Source organism: Hoplias malabaricus, chromosome 17, assembly GCF_029633855.1.
Source record: "Hoplias malabaricus isolate fHopMal1 chromosome 17, fHopMal1.hap1, whole genome shotgun sequence".
In the NCBI taxonomy this organism is placed as follows: Eukaryota; Metazoa; Chordata; class Actinopteri; order Characiformes; family Erythrinidae; genus Hoplias; species Hoplias malabaricus.
Genome location: NC_089816.1, coordinates 4,971,758 through 4,992,453, shown reverse-complemented (window position 1 = coordinate 4,992,453; position 20,696 = coordinate 4,971,758). Strand labels below are relative to the sequence as shown.

Genomic DNA, 20,696 nt, shown 5'->3' with positions numbered 1-20,696 from the left:
GTATGAGTCAAAGATAATGTGTACACACCACTGGCCGTCATTCTCCTCCTGCTGCAGCTGTATGACGTCACCGCACTTAATGATGAAGTCATCAGGCCCGTGTCTGCGGCAGTCTGCTAAGGCCCTGTATCTGCCCGGAACCTGTGAGTGGAGACAGGAGCTCAGTAAACAGTTGATGAACAAAAAAAATAAATATAATATACTAAACTTACATATAAAATAAAACTTTTAACATGAATGGAGCCTTAGACTCAGCTCTTACCCACTGAGCAGTGTCGTCTTCCTCTGTGTCAGTTAGGTTTGAGAGGCTGTTTGTGCCACTCCAGTCCTCCAGACCCTCACAGATATCAACAGTGTGAGGAGCACCCGGCCAGCCTGCGCACACACACACACACACGCAGAAACACACACACAAACACGCAGACACACACACGCAGACACACACACACACACGCGCGCACACGCAGACACATACATACACACGCAGACACACACACGTACACAGACACATACATACACACGTACACATACACGCAGACACACGTACACAGACACATGCACACACACACGTACGCAGACACACACACACACACACACACACGCAGACAGACACATACATACACATACACACACACAAACGCAGACACAAACATACACACACACACATGCAGACACATACACACACACACACGCAGACACATACATACACATACACACACACACAAACACAGACACATACACGCACATAGACACACAGACACATACACACACGCACGCAGACACACACACACACACACATGCAGACACACACACACACACGTACACAAACACACAATTTTGGTTTAGTTTACTTGTAATTAAACTTCCTTTAATAAGATTAAATGAGAAGATAAATGAATGCTTTGGGTGTGAAAGGATGTGGAGATAAAGAAGCCCAGAAGCCCCTGCAAAAAAAATTAAATAAACGAGGACACATAACATTGGATGAATGAGTCTAAACTGGTAATTGGGCTTGGATTGGGACCACCGTATAAGACTCAACCTTACAGGTGTATACGAGAAACGCTGTGAAATAACCCCGCAAACCAGTCTTAGAGACACTCCTGAAAGGTATAATTACCCATTCTGCTGCAGTTCTACACTTTAAAGGTACACATTAAGCCTTTGATAAAGGTAAGTGAAGATGGCAGTTTGTGTGAGCCTCACTAAAGAGAAACCGTGTGTGGGTGGAGAGATCGCATGTTTGACTGTGTTTCTCAGCAGAGCTGTGTGTGGAAGACGGTGGTTGTGAGGGTGGGTTTCAATTCTACATGAAGCTGGTGGGGGGCGGGATAAGGATGATGAGTTCACAACAACAGAACACGTGTGTTTACGGTTTAGTGTTACTGCGTATGCGGTACCCACTGCGGCGATTGTGCTGGTGCTGTGGAGAGCGACCGGTCAGATCTGGACTGCTGCGGCCCGACTCAGGCTCCTCTGAGCTCACTGACGCTCGCTGCTGTTTGCTGAGGTATAAAAATAAAGGCACACTTAAGACAGTACACGAGCTGGATTAGTTTTAAGAGAGGAGGCTGGGTAAAGTAGTTTGTGAGGGATTTTTAACTGGCCACTTCTTTAAAGACTACACAAATGCATTACCAAAAACACAGCGCATGTCTGTGTCTGTTAGTTTGATCCAGGTTCTGCAAATTAATGGAATTAAAGTCTACAGACATTGCAGATCCCTAATATTTGCCAGTAATCACTTAAATTACAGTGCCTCCACAAGTAAAACTAATCCACACTCATTGTGAATCACACGAGGCAAACTGACCAGCATTAATCATATCAGAAGCTGGCGGATGTCTGCAAATGGCAGCACTGAAATCCATGGTGAAAAAGACTGTTTTTAGAGCAGAGCCACATGCTGGGGACAAAATGGAAGAAGGATTTGTCAAGATCTTATTTCACAGAGCGAGCTGACACCCGTCCGTGTGATTATACCAATTTCTGCACAAACAGAAATGTGTGTGTTGGCCTTGATCTCAGAAAAGGCCTACCTTAATGACACGCTTCACCCAAACAACTCTAATGCGGCTAACAATGAATGAAAGCTGGTGCTGAGATGGTATTGAGCTGGCAGCTTTCATTGGTAGCCACATTTTTAAAAAAAACATAGTTTCAGAAGCCAATCACAAACACAAAATCAACAGGGTTTTTGTCTTTGTTTGCATTCCATGCAGTAGTGATGCAGTAGATGGGGCAGGGAAGTGTGGCCCTGGGGTTTTAGATGATCAGCTATGGGGGTATGAAAGGGACTGGGATGGCAGTCAGTGAATGACCACAGCAGCCACAGTAGCCATGGAGAGACGAAGCGGATTGGGAGCGCCCGCTTTACCACGGAGTGTCACTGGCGCTGGGAGGGCCGAGCGAGGCGTGGGCTCCTGGCGCGCAGACACACACACGCACCGGCCGACAGGGACACAAGGTCCAGGCGCGGCAGGCAGCCTTTAAGAACACGGCGGGAAGGCCGCATGGCCCTGCAGGAGGACAGGCAACCACACACAGCGGCTTCATCCTCCCCATCATCGTCATCATCATCAACATCATCATCATCATCATCATAACTCACCTTAACACTACCAGTGGTGATCTGAACACAGTCACAAGGTCAGAAATACACCACTGTTCAAAACTATGAGATCAATGCAACGTGGAGCTGGGTCATCCAATATTTCTTCCATAACAAAGAGTGAACTAACTCCCTCTCTTAAAGGGGATGTCAACGATTACAGAGAAACACTGTTCTCTCTGATTTGTTTGTGTTCAAAAGCTGAGCATTTTTTAAGGCGGAATGGTGTGTTTGAGGAAAAAAAAACAACCGTTGTTTGTGTGCGGCTGAAGTCTTTATTCACGGTTTGAATTATCACTGAAACTCATTCGTAACTCGAGCTGCACTTTCGTTAATGCAGTTAGCCGTCTCTTGAATTTGCCATTTCCACCTTAAGTGAGCAGCAAAAATGAGTCATTACCCACCTATGAAGCTGGAACAGAGCAACATCCTCAGCTCTGTGTGTGCGCTTTTCAAAATTTGGAGTTCTCTCTACTGCCAAAAAAACTCCAGATGCCATTTCTCTGCCATGCACAGAGAGCGAGAGAAAGCCTAGCATACTGGACTGAGACACTGTGTTATTTTACCCATTTACAGGGTTTCGTAAACACATTAGACAGGTTTTGAGCATGCAAACAGACTGAAGAGCTGGGCAAATATTTCCTCAGAATTATATAAAAAGTGTTTTGGGATTAAAATCCTTCACGCCACCGTTAATACTCTTCATTTCAGAAGAAATGTTGAAAACCTTTTAAATATTTAGGGCAATTTGATAAGACATGGCTATAAATAGATCATTATAGGGTATACAATTTATTTAAATGCTAAATTAAACATCTAACAGGACCATTTTATAATCTAGACTTTATCTGTGAACGCTGACTAAAAAACTGTTACTTATTCGGTAAGTGATTCCAAAATTTTGAACAGTGTTGTACACAGGTGCGTTGCTCGTACTCTACACATTCAGTACACGGCTGAAGCGGTAGGGGGTCTCAGAGCAGGGAAGGGGGGAATTAGGGTGGAGAGATCAGAAGCTAAAGAAGCAAAAGAGTGGGAGAACTGATAGACTGCTGCTGCTAAGCGCTTAATGTCAGTGCTCAGTTTACAGACGAAATCAACACAAGAAAAACACGTACCTCTCAGAGAGCGGCGGAGACAGCTGCATCTGCTCAGCCAATGGGCTCGAATGACACAGTTCCTCTGAGCACAACACACAGCACCAGGAGAGCATGAGTAAGTGGAATAAAAAGTCAGTCTATGCAAAAGTTACATGTGCCACATAAGATCAACTTAAAAGAGCTAGAAGAGTTAAAATGGTGGAACAAGTGCTGTAGAGAATCTCTTTAAATAGTCTTTAATCCGCATATATAACACGTAGTCCATCAAAGAAAATAACCAGTTATGCAGCCCAATTGTACTCGATTTATCACGGTTCTATACAGAGCCAATGCTGTTACTCATAAACCTTTGATAGACAATGTTTAAAGGGTAGGATATGATCAACAGCATAATTCTGTCACTGATATTGACAGTAATTATAAGGAGCTAGAAATATTGAATATTAATCAATATAATTATATACAGACTTTCTTTAAACCTAAATAATTTAAATAAATAGTGATTTATTAGGTAGTGTCGCAGTCACACAGCTCCAGGGACCTGGAGGTTGTGGGTTCGATTCCCGCTCTGGGTGACTGTCTGTGAGGAGTGTGGTGTGTTCTCCCTGTGTCTGCGTGGGTTTCCTCCGGGTGACTGTCTGTGAGGAGTGTGTTGTGTTCTCCCTGTGTCTGCGTGGGTTTCCTCCGGGTGACTGTCTGTGAGGAGTGTGGTGTGTTCTCTCTGTGTCTGCGTGGGTTTCCTCCGGGTGCTCCGGTTTCCTCCCACAGTCCAAAAACACACGTTGGTAGGTGGATTGGCGACTCAAAAGTGTCTGTAGGTGTGAGTGTGTGAGTGAATGTGTGTGTGTGTGTCTGTGTTGCCCTGTGAAGGACTGGCGCCCCCTCCAGGGTGTGTTCCCGCCCTGCGCCTAATGGTTCCAGGTAGGCTCTGGACCCACCGAGACCCTGAATTGGATAAGCGGTTACAGATAATGAATGAATGAATGAATGGTGTCAGTTTTTAAACACAAAGGTGCAACAAACTTGAGCAGCCCCTCAATGTTTAAAGAGTGGCATAAAACCCCAAAAACGTGTCATTTGAGAAACGTGTTCATTAAGATATACAGAGTAGGTGCAGCTTTAACAGCTATATTTGGAATATTTATTTTTCCCCAATACTAATAAATCCAAAAAGAACCACAATATTTTATCGGCAAACCAATATATCAGCCAACCCCTAATCTACCAGATCTACTCAACAGCTTAGAGACCTTTGAGTATTTTCTGCTGGTTGGTGAGAATTTTTCTCATCTCGTTCAGCCAGGCGAGCTTCACTTCCACAGTTGGTGCCTTAAAATAGAAATAAGAGAAAAGTATAAGCTCGGAACGCCAAACAATACAGCCCACACAAACGCTTGGCCTTAGCCTGCCAACATGAGCCGACCTGCACCACGTACACCTCTTCTCGGCCACTGTACCAGATCTCAAACTTCTTCACGTCTCCTTTCACGTTCTCCGTGATGCCAACTGCACTCATCTGAAGGAAACAAAGGCAGCAAAACCCACTCAATGCAGACAAAAGGCATTTGAAAACATTTCTTGTAACATACTCTATATACACTCTATTAAGCCACTTTAAGCAGCACTGGAACTCCATTTTCTGGAGTGATGACGCTCCATCCAGTACTTTTGGGATGAGTCTAAATGGCTGTTACAGCACCTGACCTCACTGATGCTCTCAGGTTTGACTGCTATCAGATAGACCGAGTGTAAATCCTTCTCAGAAGAAATGTGGAGGCTGTTACTACAGTTACAAAATCTGCTTGGAAAAATCTATTCATACACATCAAGACGAAACGTTGGGTGAACAGGGTGTATACGAATTTTAAATTATGAAGTATCAGCTACTAGAAATACGACACTAGCCGCATGAGGCTTCCCCCCACCTTTAGACAGTGTTTGAAGCTGTAGGAGGGGGTTTTGTCTGCATTCTCTCCATGCTCTTCCCTGCGTTTACAGAACAGAAGCGCTCGCTCATGAAGGAACAGATGTCTCTGCATTGGCTTAAAACGAGTCAGATCCTTCATCCGCGTGGGGCCTTTCTTATGTCCAATCCACACGCTGAAAGAGCCCTGCATCAGGACGCGGCCCAAATCGCACAGATCTCCCTGGATGACACCCGCACACACACACACACACACACACAAACAATCATAAATCAAATAGTACAGAACAGTCCTACATGGTCTAAAGCTGGATAACTTGAGAAAACCATTTTGAATTTTGACTTATAGGAAAAATAACGTAATTTAATAGCGAAAGTTAATTTATTCTGTGTATTTTCTGTTTTTTGGGGTTTTTTTCTTCCCAAAGAGAAAACCCAGTAAACATTTAGCCGTTGATTCAACGCTGAAATAACGTAATGACTGCCATCTAATCAACGTTCTCTTAAGGTTGAAAATGAAAGTTGAAAAGACGTCCAAACACAGACATTAAAAAGACGACTGTTAGACGTATTTTGGACGTCCATTGACGTTATTAATTGGTCCCGAAATAAATTACTTGTATAAAACGCGTTTTGGACGTCCACTGACGTTATCGATTGGTCACCACTTAACTAACTTATTAAGATGGATTTTGGACGTCCACTGACGTTTAAAATATGTCCTTGACGAACAGACTACTTTTACACCTATTTTGAACGTCCAGGGACGTTGTTTACTGGGAAGCAACAAAATGTGTTTTTTTCACCACAGATTTATACGTTTTTCTGTGATTTTATTAATTAGATATCTGTACCATCATTACAGCAGTACACATCGATGTCCAATTTATTCACACAAAATACTACACAGACACACAGTGTTCACCTCGTATCCTGTGATGGCAATCTGGTGCATGGAGTCGTTGACGGCTTTGAGCAGGTCCAGCATGGCTTCTAGCGCCCCCTGGAGTTCAGAAACTCTCTCACAACCTGAACAGTATTTCAGCAACTCCTGGGTGCGCACATACACACAAACAAATAAACAAATGTGCATCCAATATACAAAGAAACACATTTATAACTATATTTAGCTAAAAAAATCATTTACTGCTGATTTACTGAAGATCAGAAAATTAATGCCACTCAACAGCTGTGTGTTTTATCCAATTTAAAGTTTATAAGGGAAGCCTACTGTATATGGATTATTAGGGTTTTACACTTGAGATGTTATCTCTCCCTGTGTATACTGAAAAACTGGTATGCTTGTGCTGTGCAGACCAGAACATTACAGACGGTGATGGAAGGTAATGGAATGGAAGATGGAAGTTCTGTAGGTCCGATTGTCTAGAATCCTAATATTATCGGTAAAAGCGTGTTTCTCGTGTTTGTTTGTTCTCCTCTGACTGTGCTTTGCTATCTTGGGGTGATTATATATTTACTTCTTGCCTGCATTGGTCCATGCTAAGCGAATCATAGCTAATGGAACATAAATTTAAGTCCTGACTTGAGTCAAGTTTCTGAGACCTTGTGTGACCCTGGTGTGTACACATCATTATGCCTGTCCCGACCTTCAGTAAGAGCTGGTATTTGGTCAGACGCTGGACTGGCTTCAGCAGATATGAATCCAGAGCCAGTTTATGCTCCAGCTTCTTTTGGCACTCCTGAAAATACAGACAACTATAAGAGGCCAAACTCATACTAGACGCAACATATAGCAGTATGTCAAACTATATCAGACCCTGCTGGTTTTAATGGGGGATCGAATACCTGGAAAAAGGCACAATCAGAGAACTGTCTCCATAGCGACTCGGATAGTGGCTTGTTCTGACAGTAACATTCATACACCTGGAAGTTCTCTTTCTGAAAAACAAAAGCATGCTATTCTCCTGCATTTTATCAGTGATACACTTACACAATTACATTACAACAACAACAAAAAAACGTAACACTTTAAAGAGGAGTTCTATCAATGACAAAAACAACAAATTTTGACATGGTGTAGTGGTTAGCACTGTCGCCTCACAGCGTGACGATCTGGGTTTGATTCCCGGCCCGGGCCGCTCTGTGTGGAGTGTGCATGTTCTCCCTGTGATTGCATGGGTATCCTCCGGGTACTCCGGTTTCCTCCCACAGTCCAAAGACATGCGCGTTAGGTTTACCGTCACTCTAAATTGCCCGTAGGTGTGAGTGTGTGTCTGCTGACAAGAGATTGGGATGCTCAGTCAGTTTATCTACTCCCATAGTACCATGAGTACGGTGAACGCCTGACTCGAACCATCGCAAAGCGATGACTGCCATGTATGTATGTATAAATTAAATATGACAGACATCATTCAACAAGATTCACACACAGAAGAAAATATCTAGTGATAGGGCTCTCTGCACGTAACCGTGTGGTTGTAATAAAGATCCTAATCCTCACCCGCTCTAGAAAACATGCCCCCACGGCTTCCGGGGTCTCCAAACAGCTCTCCAGGTCCTTCAGAAATAACCTGAGAATCAGAAGGCATTCATAAAACACAGGTTAAACATTCTGGATCCTGATTTCCCAGTGAAACTCTTTACTACCCAGTCCCCTGAGTCTTTGAACTACACAGACAGCGACTGAAACCCAGAGAGAGGTCACCCAGCTCACTCCCTAAAAGCCCCCCCAGCTAACCCTCTCCCTTCCAGCTGTGCTCTCATTGGCTTAATCCAATCCTTATTTGACCAACAGCCATTTAGGGGGTAATTAAGGCACTTTAACTGGCGGAACAGCTTCACGCAGGCACCCAATCTGGCCCAGCAGGACTGGAACCCAGCGGCGGAACTGTTTCAAAGGCTCTCACAAAACGGAGCTGCACAGACCGGATAAGTTGCGTTTGAAAGTGGGGAAAAAAAAACATTTCTGACAGAGTTGTGTGAAGGTGTGAGGAAAACGTACAGCTCTGAGCTACTGAGATGTGTAATGTGTGTGTGTGTGTGTTTGAAGGCAAGGGGAAGGTGGGGGTATGGCTTTTTGCAGCAGGTTGTTTTATCTCACAGGAAACAGGAATCATTTATCACTCTTCTGCTGTATTAGTTTGCATGGTGCTACTCCCCTCAGCAGGGATAATAAAGTTCTAAAAAATGTGCGTGATAGTGTGTGTGTGTGTGTGTATGTGTGTAGTTGTGCGATAGTGTGTGTGTGTGCACGGGTGCTTGTGGCCTTGCCTGCTGTGAAAATTGTAGATATCAGGCATGTTTCCAAACAGAATATCTCTCTTGTTGCGTAGGCTCATTGGCAGCAGAGCAGAGAGTGAAGGATTGTCCATCTCAGCCCTGTAACCCTGTAGGAGTCACACACACACACACATCAGCTACCTACTGCAAAAATATACATTGTAAAAACAGAAAAAATTGGGTTGAGACCCTCCTGGATTAGTGTTACAAAAAAAATACAATTATCAGTGCAGTAATGTAATGCAACGATGTAAAGAGTAGACTGCACATATTCAGTGTTCTTACTAGTAGCACGGCCAGAAGCTCTTCTACATATATCCTCTCTGTCTCGATCAGCTCATTCATTACATGCCTGAAAGGGGAAACAAACACACACACATCCCATGATCATTGTGTACAAATTTACTTAAGCAGTATTTCAAACATTTTTCAGTTCAGCACCGTAGAATTCAGCAGATCCCCTATCACTCACAAACAGCTTAGAGATGCTATAGTTCACCTTTTGAGCAGCTCTGCTCCATCCTCTCCATCCACGATGAAAGACAGTGAGCTGTGGTTCTGATAGTCGTGTATCACCTCAATCTGACACACAGCATGGAAACAAGTCATTTAATACCTTCACAAACAATCTCCGTGTGTGACAACATCTGGATACGTGGGAAAGTCAGAGGTGTACAGTCACTGCTGGTCAGGCTGTAGGTCCAAAAGCTTGTAGACACCCTGTCTTTTTTAGTAAGTTAGGCAACTTTACTAAGTTTGGCTTCTGTTGCTGGGTGATTATTTGTGGATACATACAACGGTTCGTTTTAAAGACTTAATGCCATCAAATCTGCACAGGCACAGCCTTAATTTGACCTGTCCACATACTTTTGGCCATACTGTGAAGGATGTGTGGAGAGGATAATGCACAAAGAACGTATGACGAAAGCTGAGATTGCTAAATAAACACTGTCTAATTACCTTCCTGGAGTTGGGGCATTTGCGTGAGGCTTTTTTGCCGGGTAGCGAGAGGTCGAAGGTGAACTTTAAGCTGGAATTGAACTCTGTGAAGCAGAGGGAAAAAATAAAGTCAAGAAATATTTAGTTGTAACTAATTCGAGTATTTTGCAATGGTGCTGATAGGAACCAGACAACTGAAGTGGTTTTAATGCCTCTTTAATATACCACACGGACACCTTTTAACTTACATTCCAGTGCAATTAGAGCTGCAGTGTGTTCCACTGCATTACAGCTACAGTGCATCTACAGGTAACACTGCTAATGCAGATTGAAAGGGTCATTAGAAGGCCCTTCCCCTTCAGAGAGGAACGTGTGGACTCTGCAGTGACCTGACCAGCAGGGTTAGCCGTCAGTTGACCCTCCACTCCTGCGTTTAGGTCTGACAGGTTTGTCTCTAAAGCACTGCAGTGTGTTAACCACAGAATCCTGCTTAACTCCTCTCTACTCTACTCTCTCTGTGATTGGCACCTTCTCTTTGATGCGGCTGAAGATCACAGTGTGTCAGGCTAATACACGCTGCTCTTTGCACCCTAACCACATCCAGCACGACTCTCTTCATCTCCCCTTTTTACACAGCTTTCTTCTCTCCCGCTCATTAGTTCTACTCCTGTTCTGAGAGTGTAATGGGAAGAGAGTTCCTGCGTGATCCAGCTCAGGGAACGGAGCCATGGGTCTGTGATCACACTGAGGTTGCAGAGGTTTGCAGTGCAGGTCAAAATGCATAGAAGCAAGCATTAACGGTAATGTAAAATCCTTAGGGAACATCCAAATGCGATAGTCATTTTAGAACGGTCACCAGGAGCTAAACTAATCCGCAATCTGCATAAAAGAGATTTAGTGAGGCAGAGTGTTTTATTTTCATTCATTCATTATCTGTAACCCTTATCCAATTCAGGGTCGCGGTGGGTCCAGAGCCTACCTGGAATCATTGGGCGCAAGGCGAGAATACACCCTGGAGGGGGCGCCAGTCCTTCACAGGGCAACACAGACACACACCTACGGACACTTTTGAGTCACCAATCCACCTACCAACGTGTGTTTTTGGACTGTGGGAGGAAACCGGAGCACCCGGAGGACACCCACTCAGACACAGAGAAAACACACCACACTCCTCACAGACAGTCACCCGGAGGAAACCCACGCAGACACAGGGACAACACACCACACTCCTCACAGACAGTCACCCGGAGCGGGAATCAAACCCACAACCTCCAGGTCCCTGGAGCTGTGTGACTGCGACACTTTATTTTATATACCTCAAATATTTGCATCCAAAATCAGTATATAAAGAATCTTATACAGCTCTAAATATCGCTCTTTTCCTTATGGGCAGGGATGCCTTGAATGGCAGTACAGAAAGGGAGACTCAGCGAGTGTCTTATTAAATTGAAATCTTATATATAAAAAGCCTCACTGCTAATTATTTTTAGTAGCATTCATTGGCTTGGTCTCCTTCAATCAAGTGAAGTTCGGCATATGTTTCGTGTCTGACACAAGTGAAGCAAGCACTGCCTCTTTTTAAACTATGGCTAACACAACGTCGCTGAAGTGCCCAGTTCTGTTATGCTACCTGCTACCTACCAGATGGTGCCTAGCATTCTGGCGAATGCTTGAGAAGAAGGGAGAGCCGTCTAAGCCCTTTAACAGCTTCAACTAGATATCACCACTTCATCTGAATACAATCGGTTTTGTGTTCTCTAGGTTTGTATGAAAACATCCTACACAACTCTATCTACTCATATATTCAAACAGTTTAATGGAATACACTGTAGTTGTAAAGGGAGGTCCTGTATCTGTGTACCGTGTTTTGGGGAGAAGATTGGGGACTTGGACCGAGGTGGGTTCTCTGGTCTAGGAGCCACCAGCTGGACCGGCCTCACGTGTTTATCTGCAAGTTTCTTCAGACAGTTCTGTCTTGTCTGGATCAGACTCTGGACTGAGGCATGCTTCTCAAACGTCTTCTCTATATGAGTCTGGACCCATAGGGAAACAACACACTGCACATTTATATAACAGCTTTAACTAATGATTGTAAAGGACACTGTACTCAACATTCAAACATCTAATTTACCAAAGAGTGTGCAAGCTAAGGCATGTGTGGTTGAATAGAGTAAATATTCACAGTGTTAAATGATAGCTTTCACCTTTCATTATTTGTTATAAATTTATAAGAAGCAAAGACAAATATGAATTATATTTCAAAGTCTTTTTCTGTAATTTTGCTTTTTCCATGTCAACCCTGCAATGTATTCTACAAAAATCTCCCATTTAATTTGTCATTGCCATCTTTAAATAAAGAACGTCATAAATTAAGGACTTCATACTGTCATTGCAGTTGTCACCGATGTGAAATTCACTAGAAATATAACAGTGCTCTTCACTGATGGTTTACCTGCAGCTGGGAAGTGAGCACAGTCTCATACTCCATAAAGAGCAGATCAGAGCCTGCAGTGAGGAGCACTGGCGCCCCCTCCTGGAACTTCTCGATATCTCTCAGAGCCGCCTGAGCACCTTCTTTACACTGGACCTTATCTACCAGCTGATTGGCCAAAAGATAAGTGCCCTCATCACACCACTGCTGGGCCTTAGAGACAGGACACAAGCAGGGCATGAAAATATACGCTTCAGAAAAATATTTATTAATGAAAGAGAGAGAGAGAGAGAGCCAGAGAGAAAATGAGAGACAGAAAGAGAGAGAGAGAGAGAGAGAAACAGAGCCAGAGAGAAAATGAGAGACAGAGACAGAGAGAGAGGACACAAGCAGTGCATGAAAATATACGCTTCAGAAAAATATGTATTAATGAGAGAGAAAGAGAGACAGAGAGAAAACGAGAAAGAGAGAGTGTGTGAGACAGAGAGAGAGAGCAAGAGAAAGAGAGAGAAAATGAGAGAGAGTGTGAGAGACAGAGAGAGAGACAGAGAGAAAACGAGAGAGAGACAGTGTGAGACAGAGACAGAGAAAGAGAGAGAGAGAGACAGAGTGAGAGTGTGAGACAGAGTGTGTGTGAGACAGAGAGAGAGAGAGAGAGAGTGAGTGTGAGACAGACAGAGAGAGAGAGAGAGAGAGAGAGTGTGAGACAGAGTGTGTGTGAGACAGAGAGAGAGAGTGTGAGACAGACAGAGAGAGAGAGAGAGAGAGAGAGACAGAGTGAGAGTGTGAGACAGAGTGTGTGTGAGACAGAGAGAGAGAGAGAGAGAGAGTGTGAGACAGAGTGTGTGTGAGACAGAGAGAGAGAGAGAGAGTGTGAGACAGACACAGAGAGAGAGACAGAGTGAGAGTGTTAGACAGAGTGTGTGTGAGACAGAGAGAGAGAGAGAGAGTGTGAGACAGAGAGAGAGAGAGAGAGAGAGAGAGAGAGAGACAGAGAGAGAGAGACAGAGTGAGAGTGTGAGACAGAGTGTGTGTGAGACAGAGAGAGAGAGAGAGAGAGAAACAGAGTGTGTGTGAGACAGAGAGAGAGAGAGAGAGAGAGAGAAGCTCACCTCCTCTAGGCGCTGTAATAAAGACCGCACTAGTGTGAGTGCTTTGTGTTTAGCTCTGATGGCAGAGTTCAGTGTGTCACAGTGGTGCCTGAGTTCATTACAGCGCTGGATTATCAAAGCCATGGCGTAGTGATGTCCAGCAGCCAGTTGGTGACCATGCAGAATCATCACTTGGGCACGGGCCATATCCTCCTGATGCACAGAAAAAACAAACAAAAAATGAAATGAATTACTCAAATGAAAGGAAGAAATAGGAAGACTGTGCCTTTCAATTCATTCACTTTATGTAAATGCTTTATCCTGCAGCAACTTGGTGAGGACTCCTACACAGACACAGGGGGAACGCACACAAACATGACCCCAACCAGCTCAATTACCATGGCTCTTCTCTCCAGAAGGTCCAGTTCTCTGATAGTCTGCTCTGTGTGAGTCAATGAGTCTCCAGTGAAGATCACCTTTCTCTCCTGAGCACTAAGTTTCTCCAAGCAGCTTTCCATCTACAAGAGAGAAGGATATTTAACAGTCTCCACACCAACAAACTAAACAGACTCTATCTGACCCTCTGGGTTCTGAAGAACATTGTATTTGAGGATTTAAACCCAGCGTACCTCCTTGAAGCTGTGCTCATATCTCAGCAGCTGTAGATATTGCTGCAGTTTGAGGTGGTGCTTGTCAAAGAAACCATCAAAAGCCATCTCCATGTCTCTCAACTGGGCCAGCAGTCTGCAAGAGCAAGCAGAACAAACAAGTGCACTGTGCTGTGTGGCTTTAATGCATGGAGAACTGTTATTTCAGAAAAGTTTACTACACAAATCTACACAAACACAAGCATTTAATGATCAAAATTAAGGACGCAACAATTAATCGATTAGTTATTAATGATGTTGAATCCTCATTAAAAAAAGATCTGCAGTGTTTGGCTCGACAATGTTCATTCAGTATGTGCCTCACATTTAAACTGTAATTGAATTTCAACCTAATTCCATATATAGATATATAAGATTGGGGGTATGGAAAATTCACAATATGATTTTGCGGTCTAACCCCAAACCCCTACAACATAAAGTATTAAATGACTGGCTTTATATAGTGCCCTAGAAATCAGCTGTCACCCTGTGTGAGGACTGCTGCTGTGGTGGTGGCAAAATGGGTGAAAACTGGAAAAGGAACAGGAAGGGGTGGGCAATAATAATAATAATAATATCACGATATTTCAGAGTAATTTGGAGATAATATTTTTGGCGATATGAAGAAAACACTGAAAAATAATTGTATTAATTTAAAGAACACACTACGACAATAAAATAAGAATTATATTAATATTAATTAAATTAAATTAAACATATTAGGGGGCGGCACGGTGGTGCAGCAGGTAGTGTCGCAGTCACACAGCTCCAGGGACCTGGAGGTTGTGTGTTCGAATCCCGCTTCGGGTGACTGTCTGTGAGGAGTGTGGTGTGTTCTCCCCGTGTCCGCGTGGGTTTCCTCCGGGTGACTGTCTGTGAGGAGTGTGGTGTGTTCTCCCTGTGTCTGCGTGGGTTTCCTCTGGGTGACTGTCTGTGAGGAGTGTGGTGTGTTCTCTCTGTGTCTGTGTGGGTTTCCTCCGGGTGACTGTCTGTGAGGAGTGTGGTGTGTTCTCCCTGTGTCTGTGTGGGTTTCCTCCGGGTGACTGTCTGTGAGGAGTGTGGTGTGTTCTCTCTGTGTCTGCGTGGGTATCCACCGGGTGACTGTCTGAGGAGTGTGATGTGTTCTCCCTGTGTCTGTGTGGGTTTCCTCCGGGTGACTGTCTGTGAGGAGTGTGGTGTGTTCTCTCTGTGTCTGTGTGGGTTTCCTCCGGGTGACTGTCTGTGAGGAGTGTGGTGTGTTCTCCCTGTGTCTGTGTGGGTTTCCTCCGGGTGACTGTCTGTGAGGAGTGTGGTGTGTTCTCTCTGTGTCTGTGTGGGTTTCCTCCGGGTGACTGTCTGTGAGGAGTGTGGTGTGTTCTCTCTGTGTCTGTGTGGGTTTCCTCCGGGTGCTCTGGTTTCCTCCCACAGTCCAAAAACACACGTTGGTAGGTGGATTGCTGACTCAAAAGTGTCCGCAGGTGCGAGTGTGTGAGTGAATGTGTGTGTGTGTGTGTGTGTCTGTGAAGGACTGGCGCCCCCTCCAGGGTGTATTCCCGCCTTGCGCCCAATGATTCCAGGAAGGCTCTGGACCCACCGCGACCCTGAACTGGATAAGGGTTACAGATAATGAATGGATGGATGGATTTATTAAAAGATTTTATTTTACAATAAATGTAAAATATAAAATAATTAAAAGACGTTACAAAAAATCTTATTTTGAAAACAACAGTAATTTACAAAACTTCAGATTTTGTATAAAAAAAATATGTAACAAAAATCTACCACACAACCAGCATGCAGAAAGTTTAGTGTGCGAATATAAACAGCAAACATAAACAGTTATTTACCTAAATGACCTAAATGTGTCAAATTATTACATAAACAAGTCAGAATATCACTATTATCACAATATAGATTTATTTTATCATCTAAAAAATTATGGTGACGTTATCACAAACGATACGATAAGAAACAGCCCTATTAACAGGTAAAGTTATTGATTAACTAAATAAAAGCCAATTGATAGTCAATAGATAACTCAAACCAAGAACAACCTTTAGTGGTCATGCTACAAGAAAATACCTCTGCACAGTGTCCCAGTCTTGTGTTATGTCCCACTGTGTGTGTTTATCCTCCTCTTTCACAGAAGTCTCAAGACTGGAGAGAAGGTGCCGTCCCTCCCTCATCACTGACTTGATGGCATCCTGCAAACAACAACAACACAGCAGCGGAAAAGACTGAATAGATCTGAAGTGTTTAGAGGAGCAAGAACCAAGGTAAAGATGCAGTAATGCAATGAAATAACTGCAGCAACAACAAAAAAAAATGTTGAGGTTGTCAAATAAAGTGTTCTGGAATAAAAACACTTAAAAGCACTTGATAATGTTTATGAAGCCATAAATAATTAATTAATTCATTTATTATCTGTAACCCTTATCCAGTTTAGGGTCGCGGTGGGTCCAGAGCCTACCTGGAATCATTGGGCGCAAGGCAGGAATACACCCTGGAGGGGGCACCAGTCCTTCACAGGGCAACACACACACACACACATTATATATATATATATTCAATCGCATACTCACACCTATGGAAACCAGAGCACCCAGAGACAGTCACCCGGAGGAAACCCACGCAGACACAGGGAGAACACACCACACTCCTCACAGACAGTCACCCGGAGGAAACCCACACAGACACAGAGAGAACACACCACACTTCTCACAGACAGTCACCCGGAGCAGGACTCGAACCCACAACCTCCAGGAAACTGAAGCTGTGTGACTGTGACGCTACCTGCTGCACCATAGTGCTGCCCATAAATAATTATTCTAAATAATTTAAAAAATGCGCTCCATAAACATACTGCACTATGCATCATGCACTTGCACCAGTGCATTTATCCATCAGCACTTTTACATTATTACATGCAAACATTAGATATTTAACGTTGCTGATATTAAGATTTTATTGCTATCAGCCACTTTAACATTAGGGAGGTCACATACTGATGTTGGATGATTAGTTGTGCATCACATTACTGCAAATGATCCCAAATATACTGGAAGGCACTCCATTACTCCAGAGAACACAGTTCCACTGCTCCACAGAGAACTACTGGGTTGTTATAAACCCCTCTAACCAGCACTGGACATCAGGAATTGTGACCTCAGGCGCATGTGCAGCTTAATCAAATCAAATCAAATTTATTTATATAGCGCTTTTCACAACTGATGTTGTCACAAAGCAGCTTCACGGAATTCCAGTAAGACAAAGATTTGACATGAAATGTAAAAACAAATGTAAAACCCTCAAGTGAGCAAGCCAGGGGCGACAGTGGCAAGGAAAAACTCCCCCAGCTGAGGAAGAAACCTTGGGAGGAACCAAGGCTCACAAGGGGTGACCCATCCTCCTCTGGTCAATCTACTGGTGATGATAGTTAGTAGTCCATGAGAACTTCAGTGAAGGGACAGCTTCAAGGCACTTGGTGGTTGCTTGGTGGTTCCATAGCTTAATGCTATGGAAGTAACAGGCCATACCTTCAATCTCCTGTATTTCTCAGTGTGTGAGAGCAGCAGTAGTTCTATGGCTCCGCAGTCTTCCGGTAACAGTGTTTCGGCCAGTTCCGTACCAAACGCCTGCAGCATCTGAGCTATGTCCTTCACAGTCACCGCAAAACTCTCAATGGCCTGTAGAAAGGAAACACACCAGATCGTAAGCAGTGGACTGTTCATGACCAGTGACTGGACTGTGTATGAGAGACAAGGCAGTGTGAGAGCTGTACTGTTCTCAGGACGATCCAGTCACTGTGGCAGTAGTCCAGAGTTCCTCCAAACTCTGATGTCAGCTGGTTCTCATCGATGTAGCGCAGCAGATCAGTGACAGAGCTCAGCATCACCACCTGAGAGAACACACACACACACACTGAGTCAATGATACAGTTGTACAAATGGATCATCAGGATTATGTTATCCAGATTACTCAAACCCAGTCCTGGAGGGTCACTGGTAACTGACCTTAGAGCACTGTTTAATCTGCTCTGAAGTTAGTTTTTAATTATCAGTGGGCAATATGACAAACGTAATATCATGATCCTACAAAAACTACTCAGAATGTGCAATATCAGATGTCTTTACATCGTATGACAGTTACATATTGAAAACGCCAATAAAAATGGTCCAAAATCAAAGAGAATGAACTCTCTTCACATACACAGCCCTTACCTGCACGCACTAAATGTTTTTAAAGCACCTTTAAAGATTTCAGGCTGTGGAAATAATTCAGGACATACAGGCATTTTGAGCATGAAGTCCTCTTGGCTGAAGCGGAAGCCCAAATCTGTGACGGTGCGCTGGAAGAAGCTGGTCGGTCTCAGGACGAGCACCAGGTGCAGGTTCCCTGGGAAAGAGGCCTGTAGGGAAAAGAGAAAAGGAATCTACATAATTTAAGCAAGATCTTATTACAGTTTCACTATAATTAACAAATTATTACTAAAAATAGTCCTGATTCTTTTTCCAACATCTCCTTAGCCATTAGAGCTTAACAGGCTTTTTTATGATGGCATTAATATTTAAATTATTCATTTATTCATTATCTGTAAGCGCTTATCCAGTTCAGGGTCGCGGTGGGTCCAGAGCCTACCTGGAATCATTGAGCGCAAGGCAGGAATACACCCTGGAGGGGGCGCCAGTCCTTCACAGGGCAACACACACACACACATTCACTCACACCTACGGACACTTTTGAGTCGCCAATCCACCTACCAACGTGTGCTTTTGGACTGTGGGAGGAAACCGGAGCACCCGGAGGAAACCCACGCTGACACAGGGAGAACACACCACACTCCTCACAGACAGTCACCCGGAGGAAACCCACGTAGACACAGAGAGAACACACCAAACTCCTCACAGACAGTCACCCGGAGGAAACCCATGCAGACACAGAGAGAACACACCACACTCCTCACAGACAGTCACCCGGAGGAAACCCACGCAGACACAGGGAGAACACACCACACTCCTCACAGACAGTCACCTGGAGGAAACCCACTCAGACACAGGGAGAACACACCATACTCCTCACAGACAGTCACCCGGAGGAAACCCACGCAAACACAGGGAGAACACACCACACTCCTCACAGTCAGTCACCCGGAGCGGGAATCGAACCCACAACCTCCAGGCCCCTGGAGCTGTGTGACTGTGACAATAACCTGCTGCACCACCGTGCTACCCATTTAATATATTAAAGTACTTATTACTCATGTAAATGACATCGGTTCTCCTTGGCTGACCCATACTGTACCTCACTGTGGACTGAAACACTCATAATAACTTTAGTGGAAGTGGGAGGGGCTACACAACTGTAGGCTTAGTCTTAACAGGTGGACATATGTAAATTAATTTATTGTTAAAATCTCAAAGATACAAGGATGATTTAATAAAACTGGATACATGCAGTATTTGAATCAACAGTTATTTCTGCTGCATTATGTGCCTATTCAAAAATAAATAAATAAATAATGAATAAAACATATTGCTACCACTGTATATTGGTATTCCTAATGCTAATATCACAATAAAAACATGGCAACAGACACACAGCATTCGTACACTGGGAATAAGGCACTGGCTAAAGCTAAGAACAACCTGGGGGGGGGGGGGTAATCTCTGCCATGTGATTAATTAAATGTAGACAGGTCTAAAAGCAAACCAGGGAATCCAACAATCCTACAATGTCAAGACATTCTGCGCCCTCTGTACAGATAAAACATCCATCACTGCTCTCCATCTGTCACTATTCCAACAGGGCTGCTCACACACACACACACACACACACACACACACACACACACACACACACACCACAGTGCTGATAAGAATCCATCAAAAGATTATTCACTCATTTTCATTAAATCTATTTTCTTGATGATGGATCACTCAGCAAATTTTGGCTTTTACAGTGATCCCTCGTTTTTGGCGGGGGATGTGTTCCAAGACCACCCTCGAAAAACGAATTTCCGCGAAGTAAAGGAAAGATGTTTATGTATTTAACGACTATTTGGACTTTTAAACCCCTCCCTGTTGCTGTTAACAACCCACTCTTTGCATTAAACAGTCGTTCTATAATGTTTTTCAGCTGGAACTACATGTGATATCCCACCAGTTTCTTTAATAGAGTCATTCCTAAGCTGTGATTTAGCGTCAGTAAATTTCACTCGGATATGGACGTGAATAATACATGTACTGTACGTAAGAAACACTTGTAAATGATATATTGTGTCACCTACAGGTCGAGTCTAATACATGTAAATAATAAAAAAGCCCCTTGAAAAAACCCACGAAGTAGCGAGGGATTACTGTACTGATTAAATTCAGCGCCCCCTCCAGGGTGTATTCCTGCCTTGCGCCCAATGATTCCGGGTAGGCTCCGGACTCACCACAACCCTGAACTGGATAAGGGTTACAGACAATGAATGAATGAATGAATGAATGATTCAATTCAATATCAGAGTATACTCCAATTTAACTTAACATAATCAGACATTTCCACTACAGTAAACAGTAAACACAGGACTGGAAATAGAGACATCGGACTATAACCGCTGCAGGAACTCGGTGCAGTGATGGAACTCCATCTGATACTTCTTGAATGACCTGGAGTGGCATTTGTGACCCAGAATGTATTGTCCAATATCAGCACCAGGGTTGGGTTCCATCAGATCCTCACACGCAGTG

The 20,696-nt window shown here is 43.8% G+C and overlaps 1 protein-coding gene across 5 annotated transcripts in view; it reads right to left on the bottom strand.

Annotated features, from left to right (window-relative positions):
• Positions 1 to 20,696, bottom strand: part of mcf2a (MCF.2 cell line derived transforming sequence a) — a 41,486-nt gene that overhangs the window by 4,044 nt on the left and 16,746 nt on the right. For 2 of the 5 annotated variants that reach the window (XM_066648484.1, XM_066648486.1), the window contains 24 exons: positions 18,251 to 18,370; positions 17,744 to 17,860; positions 17,499 to 17,648; positions 16,045 to 16,166; positions 13,966 to 14,080; positions 13,735 to 13,854; positions 13,358 to 13,549; positions 12,267 to 12,458; positions 11,676 to 11,847; positions 9,836 to 9,918; positions 9,375 to 9,457; positions 9,161 to 9,227; positions 8,867 to 8,982; positions 8,097 to 8,166; positions 7,442 to 7,534; positions 7,243 to 7,335; positions 6,561 to 6,686; positions 5,637 to 5,858; positions 5,135 to 5,227; positions 4,962 to 5,040; positions 3,730 to 3,793; positions 1,405 to 1,529; positions 263 to 375; positions 29 to 141 (listed from right to left, as the gene is read on the bottom strand). In XM_066648484.1, the coding sequence (XP_066504581.1) occupies positions 29 to 141; positions 263 to 375; positions 1,405 to 1,529; positions 3,730 to 3,793; positions 4,962 to 5,040; positions 5,135 to 5,227; positions 5,637 to 5,858; positions 6,561 to 6,686; positions 7,243 to 7,335; positions 7,442 to 7,534; positions 8,097 to 8,166; positions 8,867 to 8,982; positions 9,161 to 9,227; positions 9,375 to 9,457; positions 9,836 to 9,918; positions 11,676 to 11,847; positions 12,267 to 12,458; positions 13,358 to 13,549; positions 13,735 to 13,854; positions 13,966 to 14,080; positions 16,045 to 16,166; positions 17,499 to 17,648; positions 17,744 to 17,860; positions 18,251 to 18,370 (2,840 nt within the window). Of the gene's footprint in view, positions 1 to 28; positions 142 to 262; positions 376 to 1,404; positions 1,530 to 2,211; positions 2,520 to 3,729; positions 3,794 to 4,961; positions 5,041 to 5,134; positions 5,228 to 5,636; positions 5,859 to 6,560; positions 6,687 to 7,242; positions 7,336 to 7,441; positions 7,535 to 8,096; positions 8,167 to 8,866; positions 8,983 to 9,160; positions 9,228 to 9,374; positions 9,458 to 9,835; positions 9,919 to 11,675; positions 11,848 to 12,266; positions 12,459 to 13,357; positions 13,550 to 13,734; positions 13,855 to 13,965; positions 14,081 to 16,044; positions 16,167 to 17,498; positions 17,649 to 17,743; positions 17,861 to 18,250; positions 18,371 to 20,696 lie in introns of those variants that run through there. The other 3 variants (XM_066648485.1, XM_066648488.1, XM_066648487.1) reach the window with 3 other exon arrangements.